The 17,960-nt window shown below is 35.4% G+C and overlaps 1 protein-coding gene across 2 annotated transcripts in view; it reads right to left on the bottom strand.

The window, feature by feature from the left end:
• The window catches only part of LOC131993929 (neuronal acetylcholine receptor subunit alpha-7-like), an 80,577-nt gene that overhangs the window by 40,504 nt on the left and 22,113 nt on the right, over positions 1 to 17,960 (bottom strand). Inside the window, exon 3 of one of the 2 annotated variants that reach the window (XM_059323760.1) lies at positions 5,379 to 5,423. The exons of the other annotated variant lie outside the window; for it this stretch is intronic. Coding sequence (XP_059179743.1) covers positions 5,379 to 5,423 — 45 coding nt within the window. The remainder of the gene's footprint in view (positions 1 to 5,378; positions 5,424 to 17,960) is intronic. 2 annotated transcript variants of the gene reach the window in all.

Genomic DNA, 17,960 nt, shown 5'->3' with positions numbered 1-17,960 from the left:
CATCTGTTTGTGCCTATATGTACATGTGTGTGTGTGTGTGTGTGTGTGTGTGTGTGTGTGTGTGTGTGTGTGTGTGTCTGCATGCATGGACATACAAATATGTATAATGTGCAATGTGTGTTTTAGTGTTTGCATGAATGTGCTCTTGGGACTGTAAATGTGTGCATTTTCCCGTGCACACGCCAGTCGTCTGTGCATATGTGCCTCAGTCCACTGCAAAAAATGGGTGTGTAAAAACAAGATAAAACCACTAAATCTGAGGGGAATTATCTTGCTGCATGGACAGATAATTTGACTTGACAAGATTTTCTTAAATTAAGATCGTTAAATCTAGAAATAAGCATGTTGAACGCTTAAAATAAGAAACTTACTCTTAAAACAAGATAAATTAAAGCTGCAGGCAAAAATATTGAGTTGATTTGAAAGCTCTCAAATCGGTTAAACAAAAAATGAGTAATGAGTAAATTTAAGTAATATTTTCATTCAGTACGTCTGAATGAATTGACTTGGCTCAATTACAACATAAATTGAGTAAATGTAACTGACTGGGGATATTTCGATTAAACAGTTGCAAATTTACTAGATTAAAATGGCAAATCTGCGCAAAAAAAGTTGCAGATCTACGAGAAAAAAGTGGGAAAAAAAGCAATGTTTTCCTCGCAGATTCACCACTTTAAATCTCATAAATCTGCAACTTTTTTCTCATGGATTTGTCACTTTAATCTCATGAACGTTTTCCTCAAAATATTTCCCCCCTCCCCCGGGTCCGTATGTTTTTTTTACTCATTCTGGCAGTATGTAATATCCTCCAATATTCTCTAGGGTTGAAATTTGGAATTTGCAAGTATTTCAATGAGTGCCCTATTAAGGGTTAAGAGTTATTTCTTATTTTCAGTGTTATTTCTAGATTTAACAATCCTAATTTAAGAAATTTTGTCAGGTGAAATTATCTGTCCCTGCAGCAAGATAATTCCCCTCAGATTTACTGTTTTTATCTTGTTTTTAGACACCCAATTTTTTGCAGTGTCCCTATAGGAGACTTTACAGTCAACACAACATCTTCTACAGAGGATGCCTGACGTGGTGACTGACTTGAACCATTTCAAGGAAATGCAATCCATCTAAAGTGTTCCTGCTGACATATGTCTCCACTCACGCAGCTAATGACTTAATCACTACACTTGTCATCTGTGGGCCTTGGCAGTTTGGTGCTATAGAGCCTTTTCTTTTCATGTTGTTCACATTGGCTGGGAAAGCACAACTCACAGCCAACAGAACAAATTACAGCTCAGTAACTTTGTAGCCTGTCGGGAATAGATGAGGAGGACACTAGGCTACGTAAGGTAACAGCTGTCTAAGAATAGGATCCGAGTTACATAAGAGAAATTTAAGAAAGCGTCACTAATTTGGGTCAACTAGGTTCTTATTAAGAGAGTGAAATTCATAATATTAATGCAAGACGCAGGATGATACGTTATGCACTGTTTTATCGAGCTTCTAAGAGATGTAAGAGGCAAAATAATATGGCAGATACTTAAATATTTACGACTGACTGACCTGATGTGCATCTCTCTAGTGTACATTTAACCTACTGCCAACAAACTGCTGCCACTGCAAAGCCTCCTTAGCTAGAACCAGTGATGGAAGAACTATTCAGATCTCTTACTGCAGTAATAGTACTAATACCACACTGTGAAATTACTCCACTACAAGTAAAAAAAAGACACAATAACAGACACAAATGACCAAAAAAGACAAAAAAAAAGACACAACAACAGACACAAAATGACCAAAAAAAGACACAAATGACCAAAAAAGACACAAAATGACAAAAAAAGACACACAATAACTAAAAAAAGACATAACAACAGACACAAAATGACCAAAAAAGACACAAAATGACAAAAACAGACACACAATAACTAAAAGAGACACAACAATAGACACAAAATGACCAAAAAAGACACAAAAAGACACAAATGACCAAAAAAGACACAAAATTACTTACAAAGACATGAAAAGGATTCAAAAATGGACAAAATAGCCCTATAAGACTCCATAGAGTTAAGTAAATGATGACAAGAAACACAACACATTATTGATTTATTCATGTAAGCTGCATTTTAATTTTCTCAATGTAGGGCACATTTTAACTACTTAATATACTTTTATTAAGTTTTTTTAAAATCACTTTCAGTTTATCATGTTTTATCTTAATTTTCTACATGAAACATTACTAAAGCTGTCAGCTAAATGTAGTTGAGTAAGAAGTAGTGAGTGACATTTGTTAACTTTTTAGATATCTGTGAGATTTCTGCCTTCATCCCAAAAAAATAGAGATGAACAGAATTTAATTTGTGTCCTCACAACAATAAACTTCATAACGTAACCCTCTGAATAATCCAGAGTGACCTCACAGTGAACAGGTGTTGTACAGACTATTTCTTTGTTAGAAGGTAGTTCCAGTGAAAACTGTTGATCTGTGGATTATCCAGATTCAGAGCAACACAGCTCCTGGAAAAATAGATTTCTGATACATTTTAAGCACCACAAACAAATATATTCACCTATATTGTGTTCACATGGAGGAACAGCTGAGAATGATGTTTATAATCTTTTTTTTTTTCGTAATTTGGATGAACTGACCCTTTAAAGCATGGGTCTCAAACTTGCGGCCCCCGGGCCAATTGTGGCCCTCGTGACGAAATTTTGTGGCCCCCACCTTGATATGAAAGTTTAATGTGAGTTTTATATGAATGGCACTTTACCGTGTTGTGTGTGGAAGGTCCTTTTATTGCTCCAGCTGGAGCTTTCACTTGTTTCTATGACGACGTTAACAACAAGAAAGGCAGCTGCTACCGGAGCGTTTATTATCTGCCGTGTTGTTGTTACCGGAAGAAGTGGAAATGTTATGTAATGTAATTTTGTGTCTTTTTTTGGTAATTTTGTGTCTTTTTTTTAGTAACTTTGTGTCTTTGTTTTTTGGTAATTCTGTGTCTTTTTTGGTGCTTGTGTCCTTTTTTTGTTCATTTTGTGTCTTTTTTTTTAAAGTAATTTAGTGTTTTTTTCAGTCATTTTGTGTCTTTTTTAGTAATTTTGTGTCTTTTTTTGTGGTAATTTTGTGTCCTTTTTTAGTAATTTTGTGTCATTTTTAGGTCATTTTGTGTTTGTTTTTTTGGTCATTTTGTGTCTTTTTTTAAGTAATTTAGTGTTTTTTCAGTCATTTTGTGTCTTTTTTTAGTAATTTTGTGTCTTTTTTTTAGTAATGATGTGTCTTTTATTTAAAGTTACTTAGTTTTTTTCTGTCATTTTGTGTCTTTTTTGTAATTTTGTGTCTTTTTTAGGTCATTTTGATACTGCCTCCAGCGGCCCCCAGGTAATTTGAGTTTGAAACCCCTGATTTAAAGGTTTCTCTTCCAGCAGTCAAGCGCGGTCTATAGAGGAGAGCACAAAAATAACACCTAGTTCTTAGAAAACTTAAGCTCATTACAATTCTCACAGTTAAAACACCACATAAAATCCTATCCAACTGGATGTACGGACATTCATTTCCTGATAAACCTGCAATCCGCAAATCCTGTGAGCTACTTCCTGAGTCTCATTCAAAATCTGCTGCATCTGCAAAGCTCCCTTAAGCCATTACACCAAAGTGGATGCCCGTATTAAAGTGGTGGTTTCCTGAATAATTGATTAATTCATAACTTATAAGCCAGTCAGCAGCCGACTCAAGCTGAATGAGTGTAGGCTGTGACATCCTTAATGGGTGTCTCCTCTTTCTGGGGCCGTTGTAATAATGAGGCAGTCGTACCACCGACTGGCCTGATGTAACATTTTACTGAGCAATGTGATTCATATTTCTGGTACCATTAACTTCTTTTCACCTTTTCATAATGGGATACATGTGCTGGAGCTGAGCTAAGGAGCTTTGTTTCCACTTGCTTAGATGGCAAAAATACACATGCAGGAAAATTAAGGCACCCCACATCGTAGCTTAGCAACTATAAGCTACTGACTTTCTCCATATGCTGGAGCATTTATGTTTATGTTTATGTTTATGTTCTCTATCATAAGTCTTTTTCAGAACCTGGTCTCACAGGAATCCGTGAAATAGCCACGGATTCGCTTAACTCAAAATCCGTGGAATAGCCACGGAATCACTCAAATTTCCGTGAAACTGACACGGATTTTGCTACAATGCAAGTTAATGACAGTCATATCCCGTGGCTATTCCATGGATATTTTTTCCTATTGGTTTGTTCCAAGTCACGTGACTTTCAAGGTCCCGGCGGTCAGAACAAAAAACATGGCGGACAGTTCTCTCATTTTTAGTGAAAAAAAATCAATATTTTGACTTTGTTTCTGCATAAAAATGGATTTTGATCACATTTCTAGCGAGAAATATATGTTTTATTTTCTAAATATTCACTCAGTAAATGTACATAATCACTTTGTATGTTGGAATAGCCACGGGATATGACTGTCATTAACTTGCATTGTAATGAAATCCGTGTCAGTTTCACGGAAATTTGAGTGATTCCGTGGCTATTCCACGGATTTTGAGTTAAGCGAATCCGTGGCTATTTCACGGATTCCTGTGAGATCATGTTGCTTTTTCAGTATAGGATGATGTTCATTTTGTATTGACGGATATGGAAATTTAGCTTAGCTTAGTTCGGCTGTAACTAAGTGTTAAAACTATTATTTGTAAAAAAAAAAAAAAATCTTCAGTTACTTTGAGTGATCAACAAACATTTAAGGCTCACTTCCTCTATTATATTAAGCCTGGAGGCATGTTATTATTATCCAGTTAATGGCATTCTTTGTAGATTTTACATTTTACATTCAGTGTTCTTTAAAAATATGTGACGTAATATGTGTAGCCTTTTCTGGCCTAATAAGGTATATTTATCCCCACCCTCTGGTGATATAGCCTGATTCTGACAATGAACATTTACCATGCTATTATTCAGTTACATAAAATAATAAATAACTTACAAAATATCATTTTTGACACAACCCAATGATGCTACCTTTTTTTATTTTGTGAGATAAAAACTCATCTGTGCCATTTGACACGACTGTATTATAAAAACTCCAGCCTTGTATTTTATATTGTCACATGAGGCCACATGACTCATTGATATGTAACACTTTTTTGTTGGTAACAGAAACAGTTTTTGTTCAAAACAAAAGGTTATTGCTTGCAGCTCAAATCTGACTCTATGCCTTCGAAAGCAGTTGGATGTGAAAACCCTTTTTGAAAAGATGAATGGCAGAGCCTACAGGACACAAACATCACACACACAGTTTCCAAAAATATACCAAATGACAATTATAACACAGTGATCAGACAAAAAGTGCTTGGAGAGGAGACGTACCAGCTGCAGCCAGGCATTTGTGATCAACACCTGGTTCTTTTCATCCTGGAGGGAGCAGAAGGAGAGAAAAAGAGAGAGAGAGAATAATCAGCAGCTACAAGACGTGGCACCAGACAGATAGGGAAAGAAATTATTCTGCAGGAGGGAGAGAAAATAAAAAATAAATACTGCATGTCTGGTAAACATGAGGTGAGATTATGAGACAGATCGGCGATGAAGTCAAACTGCAGCACAGATGACTCAGAGCTGAGCAGCGTGCTCGCTGAATGACAATGATGCATTCAGCTTTTTTCACTTTTTATATGACGCTTGTACTGCAAGGAAACAGAAGTTGTTATAAAACAAAGGTTGTTATGGCATTCATCGCCACTGCCAATTTATTAGGTACGCTTAGCTAAAAGTAATACAGTAAGACAGCAGACCTGAAATAACAGTACAAAGCTTCCATGCAACAAGTTCTCCAACAGAAACAGCAGAAGAGGTTGTGTGTTCGTACCACAGTCTTTTTTTTTTGTAATTTTGTGTCTTTTTTTTAGTAATTTTGTGTCTTTTTGGTAATTGTGTCTTTTTAAAAAAAAATATTTTGTGTCTTTTTACGCTGGCGTGCTCGCTGAATGACAATGATGCATTCAGCTTTTTTCCCTTTTTATATGATGCTTGTACTGCAAGGAAACATGAGTGGAGACTGGAAACCCTCATCAGCATTCATCGCCACTGCCAATTTATTAGGTACGCTTAGCTAAAAGTAATGCAGTAAGACAGCAGACCTGAAATAACAGTACATAGCTTCCATGCAACAAGTTCTCCAACAGAAACAGCAGAAGAGGTCGTGTGTTCGTACCACAGTCTTTTTTTTTGTAATTTTGTGTCTTTTTTTTAGTAATTTTGTGTCTTTTTTGTAATTTTGTGTCTTTTTTAGGACATTTTGTGTTTTTTCAGTCATTTTGTGTCTTTTTTTGTAATTTTGTGTCTTTTTTAGTAATTTTGTGTCTTTTTTTTAAATAATTTTGTGGCTTTTTACGCTGGCGTGCTCGCTGAATGACAATGATGCATTCAGCTTTTTTCCCTTTTTATATGACGCTTGTAATACAAGGAAACAGAAGCTGTTATAAAAAAGAGAAATAAGGGGAAAATAAAATGGGAAAAACAGCAATTTGCACAGTGAATAGACAGAGACACTCAGCAGAAAGAATGCAGCCCTTCAACAAAGAGACAGCAATTTCTATATACGTCATGGAAAAACAGGAATAAACAGACTCAGTGGCCCCAGCTGCATTTTTGATTTCATAAGGGTCACATCATGGTCAAATGGCCAGACAGAGAGAAATAGGGGAGAGTGGAAGTAAACATGGACGGAGGCAGGCCCAGATTAACACTCTGTTGTAACCCTGGGCAACAATATTTAAGGGTCCCAATATCACAACCCCAGAACTACCATAATCAAGCAAAATACAGAATAAATTACTGTAATGTACAGTTAATATACTCAGTACATCAATAACTTATTGTCATCAAATGCATTTTTTATGTACAGATGTGCAAACACTCATAGAACTACAAATGCACCACAAGGCCTCTCACTCACATATGATGTTATGAAAACAAAACACATCAGCATCAGTATAATCTGTCAAAATTGACCCACTACATAGATCATAATAATAATAATAATAATAATAATAATGTATAATAATAATACATTTTATTTGGAAGACCGTACAAAAAGATAGAGTCACGAGAAATGATTAAAAATGAGGAAAAAAAGTCGAAATCATGGAAAAAAAAATCTAAATAACGAGAAAATAGTCAAATTAATGAGAAAAAAGTTGAGATCACAAGCAATTGTCAAAATGAAAAGAAAAAAAGTTGAAGTCACATGAAAAAAGTCAAATTTACAAGAAAAGTTGAAATAATAAAAAAAAAATATAATAATAATTAATTTTATTTGGAAGACCGTACAAAAAGATAGAGTCACGAGAAATGATTCAAAATGAGGAAAAAAAGTAAAAATCACAGGAAAAAAAATTTAAATAACGAGAAAATAGTCAAAATAATGAGAAAAAAGTCAAAGTCACGAGAAAAAAGTCAAAATGACAAAAAAAGTTGAAATCATGAAAAAAAGGTCAAAATGAGAAAAAAAAGTCAGTCACGAAAAAATGATTCGAAATGAGAAAAAAAAAGTCAAAATCACGAAAAAAAAGTCAAAATATGTAGAAAATAGTCCGAATAATGAGAAAAAATGAAAAGAAAAAGTTAAAGTCACAAGAAAAAAGTCAAAATGACAAAAATGTTGAGATCATGGAAAAAAGTCAAAATGATTAAAAAAAAGTTGAAATTAGTGAAGCAAGTGTCCTCAATTTTCACAAAAAAATAAGTAAGCAACCACTTTCAAAGCATCCAATATTAATTTAACAACACCTATTCCCAGCAGCACAAATGTATTGAATTGATAGAGGCATCACAGAGGAAGACAAGACACAACAAGAATAAAGAATCTAGAATCAACTAGCATTTTGGTCCTCAGCTCATTTCAAACAGAAATCACCTCAAAATTAATTTTTAAGCAACGGCTCCGATGGACAGTTTAACACAGGGATGATCAACTGGAGGCCCGGGGGCCGCATCTGGCCCGCACCCTCACTTGAAGTGGCCCTCAGTACATGTATACTACATGCATTTGAGCATGAAATCTTAAAAGTGCAGTGTAAAAAATGCACAAAATTACTTGTTCTTGCACTGAAAAAAAAAATTATTTATTTCTTATTTGCTTCAAACCTTTTGTATTCCTATGTATACTGTTATACATGCATTTGAGCATGAAATACGTTAAGTTACTGCACTGTAAACATATTTAAAATTGCAGTTTCATCATATCTGATGAAGTGCACGGTCCTATATGTGGCCCTGTGGTAGTGAACATGAAAAACTGTGGCCCCCTGCAGCATTTAAGTTGCCCATCCCTGGTTTAACATATAAGCGAGAGATAAGCAGATATTTTGCTTGTGCCCACACTGCCCGGGGCCCTTTAGAGGTCGGGGGCCCCTGGGCAATTGCCCAAATGCCCATATGGTTAATTCAGCCTTGAAAGAGAGGAGAGTGAGAGGAATGGAGATTGACAGAGAGAGAATGAGAGCAGACAGGCTGAGATAATTCATGAGACAGCAAAAGAAGAAAAAAAAAAGATAGAAAAATGTCCGAAGTAGAGCCACAAGGAAGTAAAGCCAAAAACACAAACTACAGTGGGAATGGACCTTTTTTAAAGTCTGTTTTGCACAATCCTACATGACAGCGACAACTTCTGCTCCTTGTTATACACTTGTACGCTGTGCTGACGTATCGCCTCCCTCCTACTGCTGGAAAAATGTGCAATGAAGTCCTTCTGTTCTCTGTTTCTTCATGGATTAGTCATTTTTTATTTTGATTTATCACATTATCTTCTGTCCGTGACTCGAGCTAGAATAACACGGCATGTTTCAGGCCTTTGAAAACTTTTCCTTTAATGTTACTGTGGTCAAATCGAGTCATGAAATCAATTTGCTCACTTTATTTCTTTCTATTTCTCCTCCCAGCAGACCTTATCTACTGTATAGTTTTCTTTCTTATCACACAGTTTTTCTCTCTCGAGGGACACAATTTCAGAGGCGGAACCTGAAAGTGAAACTTGTTGGGATAGTCGGAGAGGAGTGTGTTAGATTGGATCTTAAAGGTGGAGTCTGCAATTCCAACTTTTTTTGCAAATTCAGTGAATATTCCCTCACTATTCTCTACCTGTCCAGCCTGTTCTCCTGTCAAAATGTTAATATAGGTCGTGTGTACAGGCAGAGAAAAACGAGCTATATTTACGTCCCAATTCATTAGATGGTTTTCCCTCTTACAGTGGTCTGAAATGGCAGATTTCAGATTTTCCTGCATTGCTTTCATTCTTGTTGCACGGATGAGTGTTCCAGATGTTTCCTTTTCACATTCTTTCTGGTGTTCCTTTTTTTCGTGTGCTGAATTGTCGGCCTGTCTCTCCTAGGGTTGTCAAAATGTCGATACTCAAAAAAGTATCAATACCAAAACGTTGTATCCGGATACAATACTCATTTTCAAAAGTATCGAGTAGTTGCACAGCTGTTTTTTATTATAACTATTTAACCTGTGGTTCTGTTAATTTGCAAAAATGTTGCATTTTTTCTTGTTAATAGAAATATTTCTGTAAAATTTTGGGGACTTTGTTTTTATCCTTGTGGTATAGAAAATGGTATAGAGTATCGAATATTTTAGAGTATCGGTATCGAGTTGAACATTTTAGTATCGTGACAACCCTAGTCTCTCCTATGTATGTTTTATTGCATGTTAGGCAGGGGATCTCATATATCACTTCACACTTTTTCATCAGGTAGGATGGAAAACTCCATATAACACATCTCAGACGATGTCACACCAACATCACGTGACACCTCTGATGAAGGCTACAGAGGCAAGGTAACCGAAACTTGTCAGGTACAAGAAAATTTTGCTTTATTGGCCTTTATAGAGAAACAGTGTAAAAAATATTATATCAGTAGGCCTAATGAACCTCTTCAATATGATCTCTTTCATTCTGAAGAGTCAGCTTTTTCAAAACCAACATGGCTCAGTTCAAAATTTTGTTTCAAACCAAAACTTCTCATCTCTTCTCTGACAGATGATTTGCTACCACTTTTTACACTTTAAACCTGATTTTTGCCTTTTCTCCCATAATAATACTACAACCAGAGTTCCCTGCCTAGCAACAAAAATAAAAATGGTATATATGAAGACGGGTTGTAATAAGTTGCTTGCACAGACAACCTATACGAATGTTTTTAGGGTTTCATAGTCCTTTTCTGAGGAGTTATGGGTCATAACAATGCTTCTCAAAATTCTTGGCTTTGCTTTAATGTATATGATATTTTCAGCTGTCATTACATTAAATTAGATTATAGCTCATAAGCCTTTCTTGAGCTGCAGCACTTTTTTTAGACTCCATATCACAGAGTTAATGTTAAATCTGATCTTATTTTTCACCCAGCCACCTCAGGTTTAAAACTGTATATAGAGGATTATTTTTTTTAATCTCTATGGAAGTGATTTGTAACAGCCTGAAATAAAGACAACATGAGTGGAGACTGGAAACCCTCATCAGCATTCATCGCCACTGCCAATTTATTAGGTACACTTAGTTAAAAGTAATGCAGTAAGACAGCAGACCTGAAATAACAGTACAAAGCTTCCATGCAACAAGTTCTCCAACAGATATGGCAGAAGAGGTTGCAGTTTCTATGGATTTATCTATGGTATGTTATTACTGGGGTGAGGGTAGATATTACCCCTATATGAGCTCCAGACAACATTAAAATCACTAGACCACTGCAGGTAATGTTAAAATCTCCCCATCGCCTCTATAAAAAATAAATCCAGTCCAAATGGGGCTTAACTCCCCACCAGAAAGCAAATAAGTGTATTCTCAAAATCTGAAAAACAAACCAAAAACACACACAAAATTACAAAAAAACATACAAACACACAAAAACAAAATAAAAATACAAAAAACACATAAGAAAACACAAAAAAACACATAAAAACACAAAGAAATTATATTTAAAAAAAACAGCAAACACAAAAGATTGCATTACAAATGCTAAATGCACAAAGCTAAATTAGAAAAATCTCTGCAAAAAAAGAAAAACAGGGTTAATACACTTTGTGCAGCTGTATTATTACTGGGGTGAGGGTAGATATTACTGGGGCTTAACTCCCCACCAGAAAGCAAATAACTGTATTCTCAAAATCTGAAAAACACACACAAAATTACAAAAAAACATACAAACACACTCAAAACACACAAAAACATAATAAAAACACAAAAAAACACATACAAAAAACACATAAGAAAACACAAAAAACAGATAAAAACACAAAGAAATTATATTTTAGAAAAACAGCAAACACAAAAGCTTGCCTTACAAATGCTAAATGCACAAAGCTAAATTAGAAATATGTCTGCAAAAAAAGTAAAATAATGTTAATACACTTTGTGCAGCTGTATTATTATTTATACACTTTGTGCAGCTGTACTATTATGAATAGCTTCAAATTCATACGTTGGGTATTAAATTATGTTTTTATGAAACTCAGTCGGAGGAAAAGCTTTGTTGTTAACTGCAGCTGTATTATTACTGGGTGAGGGTAGATATTACCCCTATATGAGCTCCAGACAACATTAAAATCACTAGACCAGTGCAGGTAATGTTAAAATCTCCTCATCGCCTCTATAAAAAATAAATCCAGTCCAAATGGGGCTTAACTCCCCACCAGAAAGCAAATAAGTGTATTCTCAAAATCTCTGCTTCAATCTGAATTCTTCCTGCACCACTTCCAAGGTTACACGAAGGGTTTTCACAAAGCGAAAGTCAAAGAAACCTGCAAAAGCTTTATATCGAGAGCTGTTGGCACATTACCTAACAGCTCTTCAACAGGCTTCCTGACAAAGATTCAAACAGTCACAAACATTCCTCTTAATAAATGTTGCTTTGCACAACATAGTTGACAGTTTTCTGATTGTGTTCACATTTGATTCTATCAACCCTGAGTAAATATAAAGAGACATTTCTCATTGTGTTCTCGCTTAACCAGGCTGTGTTGCATCCACTCTGTTGTGTTGCAGCAGAAATTCAACCGTCTCCGTTGAACCGTTAAAACACGAGGGCATCCTGGTCAGCCTCCATATCACAATGTTCTGTTCAACCCTCTGAAGCCATGAAACCACCTGCACATGACTTCTTCATGACGTGACCAAATAAAAATGAAGCAACATGGAGTCTTTCCATCAGCTTCCCTCTAAAGTTATGGCTTCAAACTCCATGCCAGATTTTTTTTGGATGATATTGGCCAAGTGAAACCGGAGATAATGTCAAATATATTAAGTATAAAAATATTGAACTGGATATTATCCTCATTTTACCTGTTATATGTCATTTCACTGAAGCACTGGTGAAATAATATATATATATATATATATACAGTACAGGCCAAAAGTTTGGACACACCCATCTCATTCAATGCGTTTTCTTTATTTTCATGACTATTTACATTGTAGATTCTCACTGAAGGCATCAAAACTATGAATAAACACATATGGAATTATGTACTTAACAAAAAAAAGTGTGAAATAACTGAAAACATGTCTTGTATTTTAGATTCCTCAAAGTAGCCACCCTTTGCTTACTAGAATATAAGACATGTTTTCAGTTATTTCACACTTTTTTGTTAAGTACATAATTCCACATGTGTTCATTTATAGTTTTGATGAATCTACAATGTAAATAGTCATGAAAATAAAGGAAACACATTGAATGAGAAGGTGTGTCCAAACTTTTGGCCTGTACTGTATATATATAAAACATATTCAACCTGTATTCATATTTGCAATATTTAAAATTCTGTGTTTTAAAACATAATTTTCAAGATCAGATTTTATGTTTTCCTTTCAAGTGAGTCAAAGTTAGACGGACATAATAGCCGAAGATTTCAGAGGTTTAAGACCTTTTTTTTTTAGGAAAGTGATGGAAATCTAAAGTGAAGCTCAGTGCAGGAAGCACAATGGCAGATTTGGAGATATGATTTATATTTTCAGGATTTCTTTTCTCCACTTTTTATCGACTCGGATTGTGATCCTCTGATCTGGATTGAAAGAAAAGATGAAGGATGTGATTCCTTTGTTCCCTACTGGAGATAAAAACCGAATCAATTCCAAATGAAAAGCCATTTATGGAACAATATACATGGAAATTTACAGCAAGGCACCAATTTTGAAATGCTTTTGTCCTTGTCAATATGATGTCAGATGACTTGCAATAAAACACAGTTAAGGAGCTTTCATTGAAAGCAAGTGTCCATCAATCCATTGGCAGTGTGTCTAAAACCAATCAGATCAGATTTATGGGGAGATTAGAGTGTTGGTGTGTTGGTGGCGGGTGTGACGGGGCTGATACAGCCTATTGCAGCTGAGTAAAATCCCACAAAACACCACAAAAGCAAGGTCAGGCACATAATAGAGCAAAAAAACACAGCCAAATCTCCACGATTCCAGGCTTGATCGCGCGCACAGCAAAGGAACAGGAAAATGTTGTCTTGTAAAGCACACAATGTTCTATTTCAGCAGCGGAGAAAGGAGGCTGTTTAAAAGAGGGACAGATCAGAAAGGACAGGGGGAGATAAGATTGGAGCTCAGAGGGAGTTGGGGAGGAGGTGAAGAGGAGGAGGAGGGGATCACAGAGAGGAGCGGCGATTGTGTGAGAATCGATTTTCACTACAAAAGGAGTAAGAGGCGGTTTGTTTCGCTTGTCATTGACGACAGAGTTTAAGCACCTTTTGAAGATTATTGTTACATTTTAATACTAATGAGGAGAAAAATGTTGATGGTTGGAATTCTATGTAATACTGTCAGGTGCTTAAAGTTATGCAACTGTGGTGTGGTTTCTTTTTAGCTTAATGTTAGCTTTAAAATGTATGTTGTTTAGACAGGCATTTAGTGACTTTATGTACCTGGTCAACTAGAATCATGTTTTCTTGTTGTATTGTGTTTTTCTGCGTTTGCCTCTATGTTGTAGGGCAGTATTTTACTCTGCAGTAAAAGTTTCTTTGTAAGCTACACTGCAAAAAAAAGAAAAGTTGGGTGAACTCAAAATTTCAAGGCAACAAACTTCGATAAAATTTTAAGTTGGACAATTAAACAAAATATTTTAAGTTTTGTTTTTGAGTTTGCTCAACTCTGAATTCAGATTTTTGTCAACTCAACTGTAAATTGTACTAACTTATAATTTTAAATTGTAATAACTTTTAATCCTTACTTCTGCTAACTTCTGCAATGTGCTGAATTGGCACGATTGTAATGCCGCTATGAAATGTCAGCTAATGTTGCGACCACAATTTTGAGTTAGCATTGATACGCTAATGGTTACTCTTGTAGCTGTAATAAGCAGCGCTGCTAGCATCAGTTAGCCGCTAGCTTTCGCTAATGACCGAATTTCACCGATTTCCCGCATTTCACAACAAAGAAATACGAGTTATCAGAACTATTGTCCCTTGTTGTGAACCCCAACTTATAGATATAAGTAACAACAACTCACAAAGTTGTTTTTGAGCAGACAACTGGCTTCCTTTGTTGTGCTAACTTACATTATTGCCCTAAATGTCAATAATTTATATTTCCAAGTTTTACTTAACTTAAATCACTGTTTTAGGCCAAAAAATACAAGTTGGCTTTCTTGCAGTGTACTAAAGACACATGGTGGCCCTTCCCTTGCTGGCTGGTGACCAGTCTGTCAGTCTGTCATTATTCATGGTGATGAACCCAGTCAGTGGGCATCGACCTGCCCCAATTCCCTGCTTAGAGACTTACCCAGAGCAGATGGAGGAACTAAAGGCCACATTACACACACACATACAACCCCACACTCACACAACCAGCTTTACATTATTTACAACTGCCCAGTAAGCATTAATTCATAGGCTCTTGCCAGTATATTCATTATGAATGGAGTCACAAACAATGTAGTTAACAACAATATATAAATAGCAAACAGATGTCAGTTCTATTGAGTAACATATCAATCAATCAGACTTTAATTGTAAAGCACTTTTCATACAAGAGAGATCCAACACAAAGTGCTTCACATAAAAAAGGAGGCAGTAATAATAATAATAATAATAATAATAATAATAATGATAATAATAACGAAACATAGAAACAAGCAAAAAAGATAAAGATAAGATTACAAAAAAGTAAAAGTAAATAATAATTACAATAGAAAGTTTAAAAAAAAGCTAGATAAAAAAGATAAAACAATAAATAAATAAGAAATAGAGCATGATAATATATATATATATATATATATATATATATATATATATATATATATATATATATATATATATATATATATATATATATTATATATATATAAATAGACTAATAAATAGTAGCAAATAAATATATAAATAAAAGAGAAGATGTTATAACCAAGATGCAGAAAAAAATATATTCAACAAATGTGTTTGACTTTGGTCCTTGTAGATGTATAAGCAGATCCAACATTTATTTTTGCAAAAAATAGTATGTGCAACTATTTATTTAACACTAAATTAATTTTGAATTAAACTAAAAAGGAAAAAAGCACTTAAAGGTTTCCTCACATCATGATCGAAAAGCGCCATACGTTCTCTCTGGAGATTAGCTCACCTCTTCACCCTGCGTCTCGTTTGTAAGCTCCAAGAATACATTAAAATGTTTCATATGTGCTTCAGGAGACCTGCCCATATTAATAATAGAATGGGAATTCTATATTACAGCCAGCAAACGGCTCTTACTAGCATGTTGTTATCATGAGGAGACGTACATGTCTTGTGACAAGGCTGGCTCAAGGATGTGACGGGGTGTCGGCTTGGGTTTTTTGGATGAGTGCTCCGGCTGCGTGGTGGGGCAAACAGGCAAGAAGTTGTGTGTGGGCTGGAGAGAGGATAGGTGCATGAGATGGGGAGCAGGAGGAAACACATGATGAGGCACAGGGCCAACACGGGAGAGACAAAACATTAAATGAAATGTGACAGAAACTCTACCCAAACCACAGAAGTGTCGATTTAAGAGCCAAGGGTTTGACATGAGCGAAGAGCGACAGAGAAAGAGAGGATTGTGGCAACAATGAGCTAAATGGGTTTTCTGTGTGTTTTGTGGGTGTTTGTGGGTATAAAATGTAGGACACTGAAGTTTTAAACAAAGCTCTTAAGAAGATTTTAAAATAAATGTGAAGAAGAAGAAATGTTGGTCTTGTTTTGGGGTCGGGAAAGAGTACAGAGGTGTTTAACCCTTTGATGCACAACATGGGTCTAATATGACCTGACAGAGTTTTTATGTTCTATATCTTTTCAACAAATTATTTTCATCATTCAGTATTCCTAATTCCTAATTTTTATGTTTTCCTTTATTCATTTTTGATTAAAATCCCTTTTTGTGTTACTAGTCTTCCAATGCACAACATGGGTCAAAAATTACCCATGTCCATTTTTTACCTAAGTAGCTTGCTAAGCTAACTACTTAGCTAACTTCTTGGCAAAGTATTTAGCTAAGTAGCTTGCTAAGCTAACTACTTAGCTAACTTCTTGGCTAAGTAGTTAGCTTAGCAAGCTACTTAGCCAAGTAGTTAGCTATGTAATAATACAAAAACTGTTTTCTTCATAAAGTATGAGAAGCAAAATGGAAATAATGATCTGTTGTTATCAAAAACAAGATATTTAAAGAATATCACTCTTATATCTGTATGGTAAATATTTAAGGCTACATCAGCAACCAGTTAGCTCAGCTTGGACTGGAAATAGCCAGTCTGGTACTGTTTAAGGGGGAAAACAGGTCATAAAAACACTTTGAACTCACAAGTTAACAAGTTTTACCTCAATAATATGTCCAAAAATCAGAAAGTAAAAATGTTGGTGTGGTATAAGATGACTAATGCACCTGACTTCTTCTTTGCTGGCTGCAGTGACTTGTCAGAGTCTACAGGTGTGTTCAGACAGAAAGTAAAGTGATTTTCACCTTGCATTTTTTGCCCAAATTTGATTGCTGAAACATTTGTACAGTTTGTGTTAATTCAATCCAAACAGCCAATGTACCAACTGTACAGGTGTAACAAAGTAATGGCCACAGTGAGGTTGCCAGACAACCAACAGAGACCCTCTATTCTCTGTGATCCAATAACAGTTGAGCGTGCATGGTGCCAGAAGAACCACTGTTGCCAACTCGTTAAATTTAGCAACTTTCCAGACCCTCTTAGCAACTTTATTTCTAAAATGCCACTAGCGACAAACAATATATTATTATAATTCATTCCCATGCAACAGTTTAGAGCAATCACAGTCCACTGGTGTTCTGCCAATAGCACAGGGTCTCTTTCTCTCCTCTTGTGCTGAGCAGGCAGTCAACCGACACAACCACAACGTTTTATGACCTTTATAGCTGGTAATACCTACTTTCATTGGAAAAGAGTTGCCAACACTATGTGGGACCTCATTAAACCTTGCTGCTTTCCTTAGATATGCTATGTGCTCAGCTTGCTATGTTGAAAAGAGAACCAAATATTAAAGATGGTGATGGATTCTTCACAGTCACATATTAGTATATATAACATCTTAGGTTACCTACTGTTAGTGAAACGCTAGCTTACTAACATATAGCTACTAAGAGGAATTAGCCTAACTAGTGCAGTGCCTGTAGGAAGTATGCATTCATATAGTGTGAGATTGTATTTTGTAGGTAATGTTAATGCCTCTTGCTAGTTTAACCTTAAATAACACAGAAACGCTATCTTTCCGTCCATATTATGCTTAGCTGTCAGTTAATAAAGTTTTGTTTTTACTGATTTCAATGGATCAAACTGATGCGGAATAAAGGGCTTAAATCTCCGCTTAGAATGCTAATGGTGAGATAGCACATTACGCAGTATGCTGCACTAAAAGTACATAAACATGAACCCAATTAGCTGATATACTATATTGCATGTATGTATCTCATATCAAAATATTATG

This window comes from Centropristis striata, chromosome 1, assembly GCF_030273125.1.
Source record: "Centropristis striata isolate RG_2023a ecotype Rhode Island chromosome 1, C.striata_1.0, whole genome shotgun sequence".
NCBI lineage: Eukaryota > Metazoa > Chordata > Actinopteri > Perciformes > Serranidae > Centropristis > Centropristis striata.
Note: the sequence above shows the minus strand (reverse complement) of the source record. Positions and strands in the feature narration are given on the sequence as shown.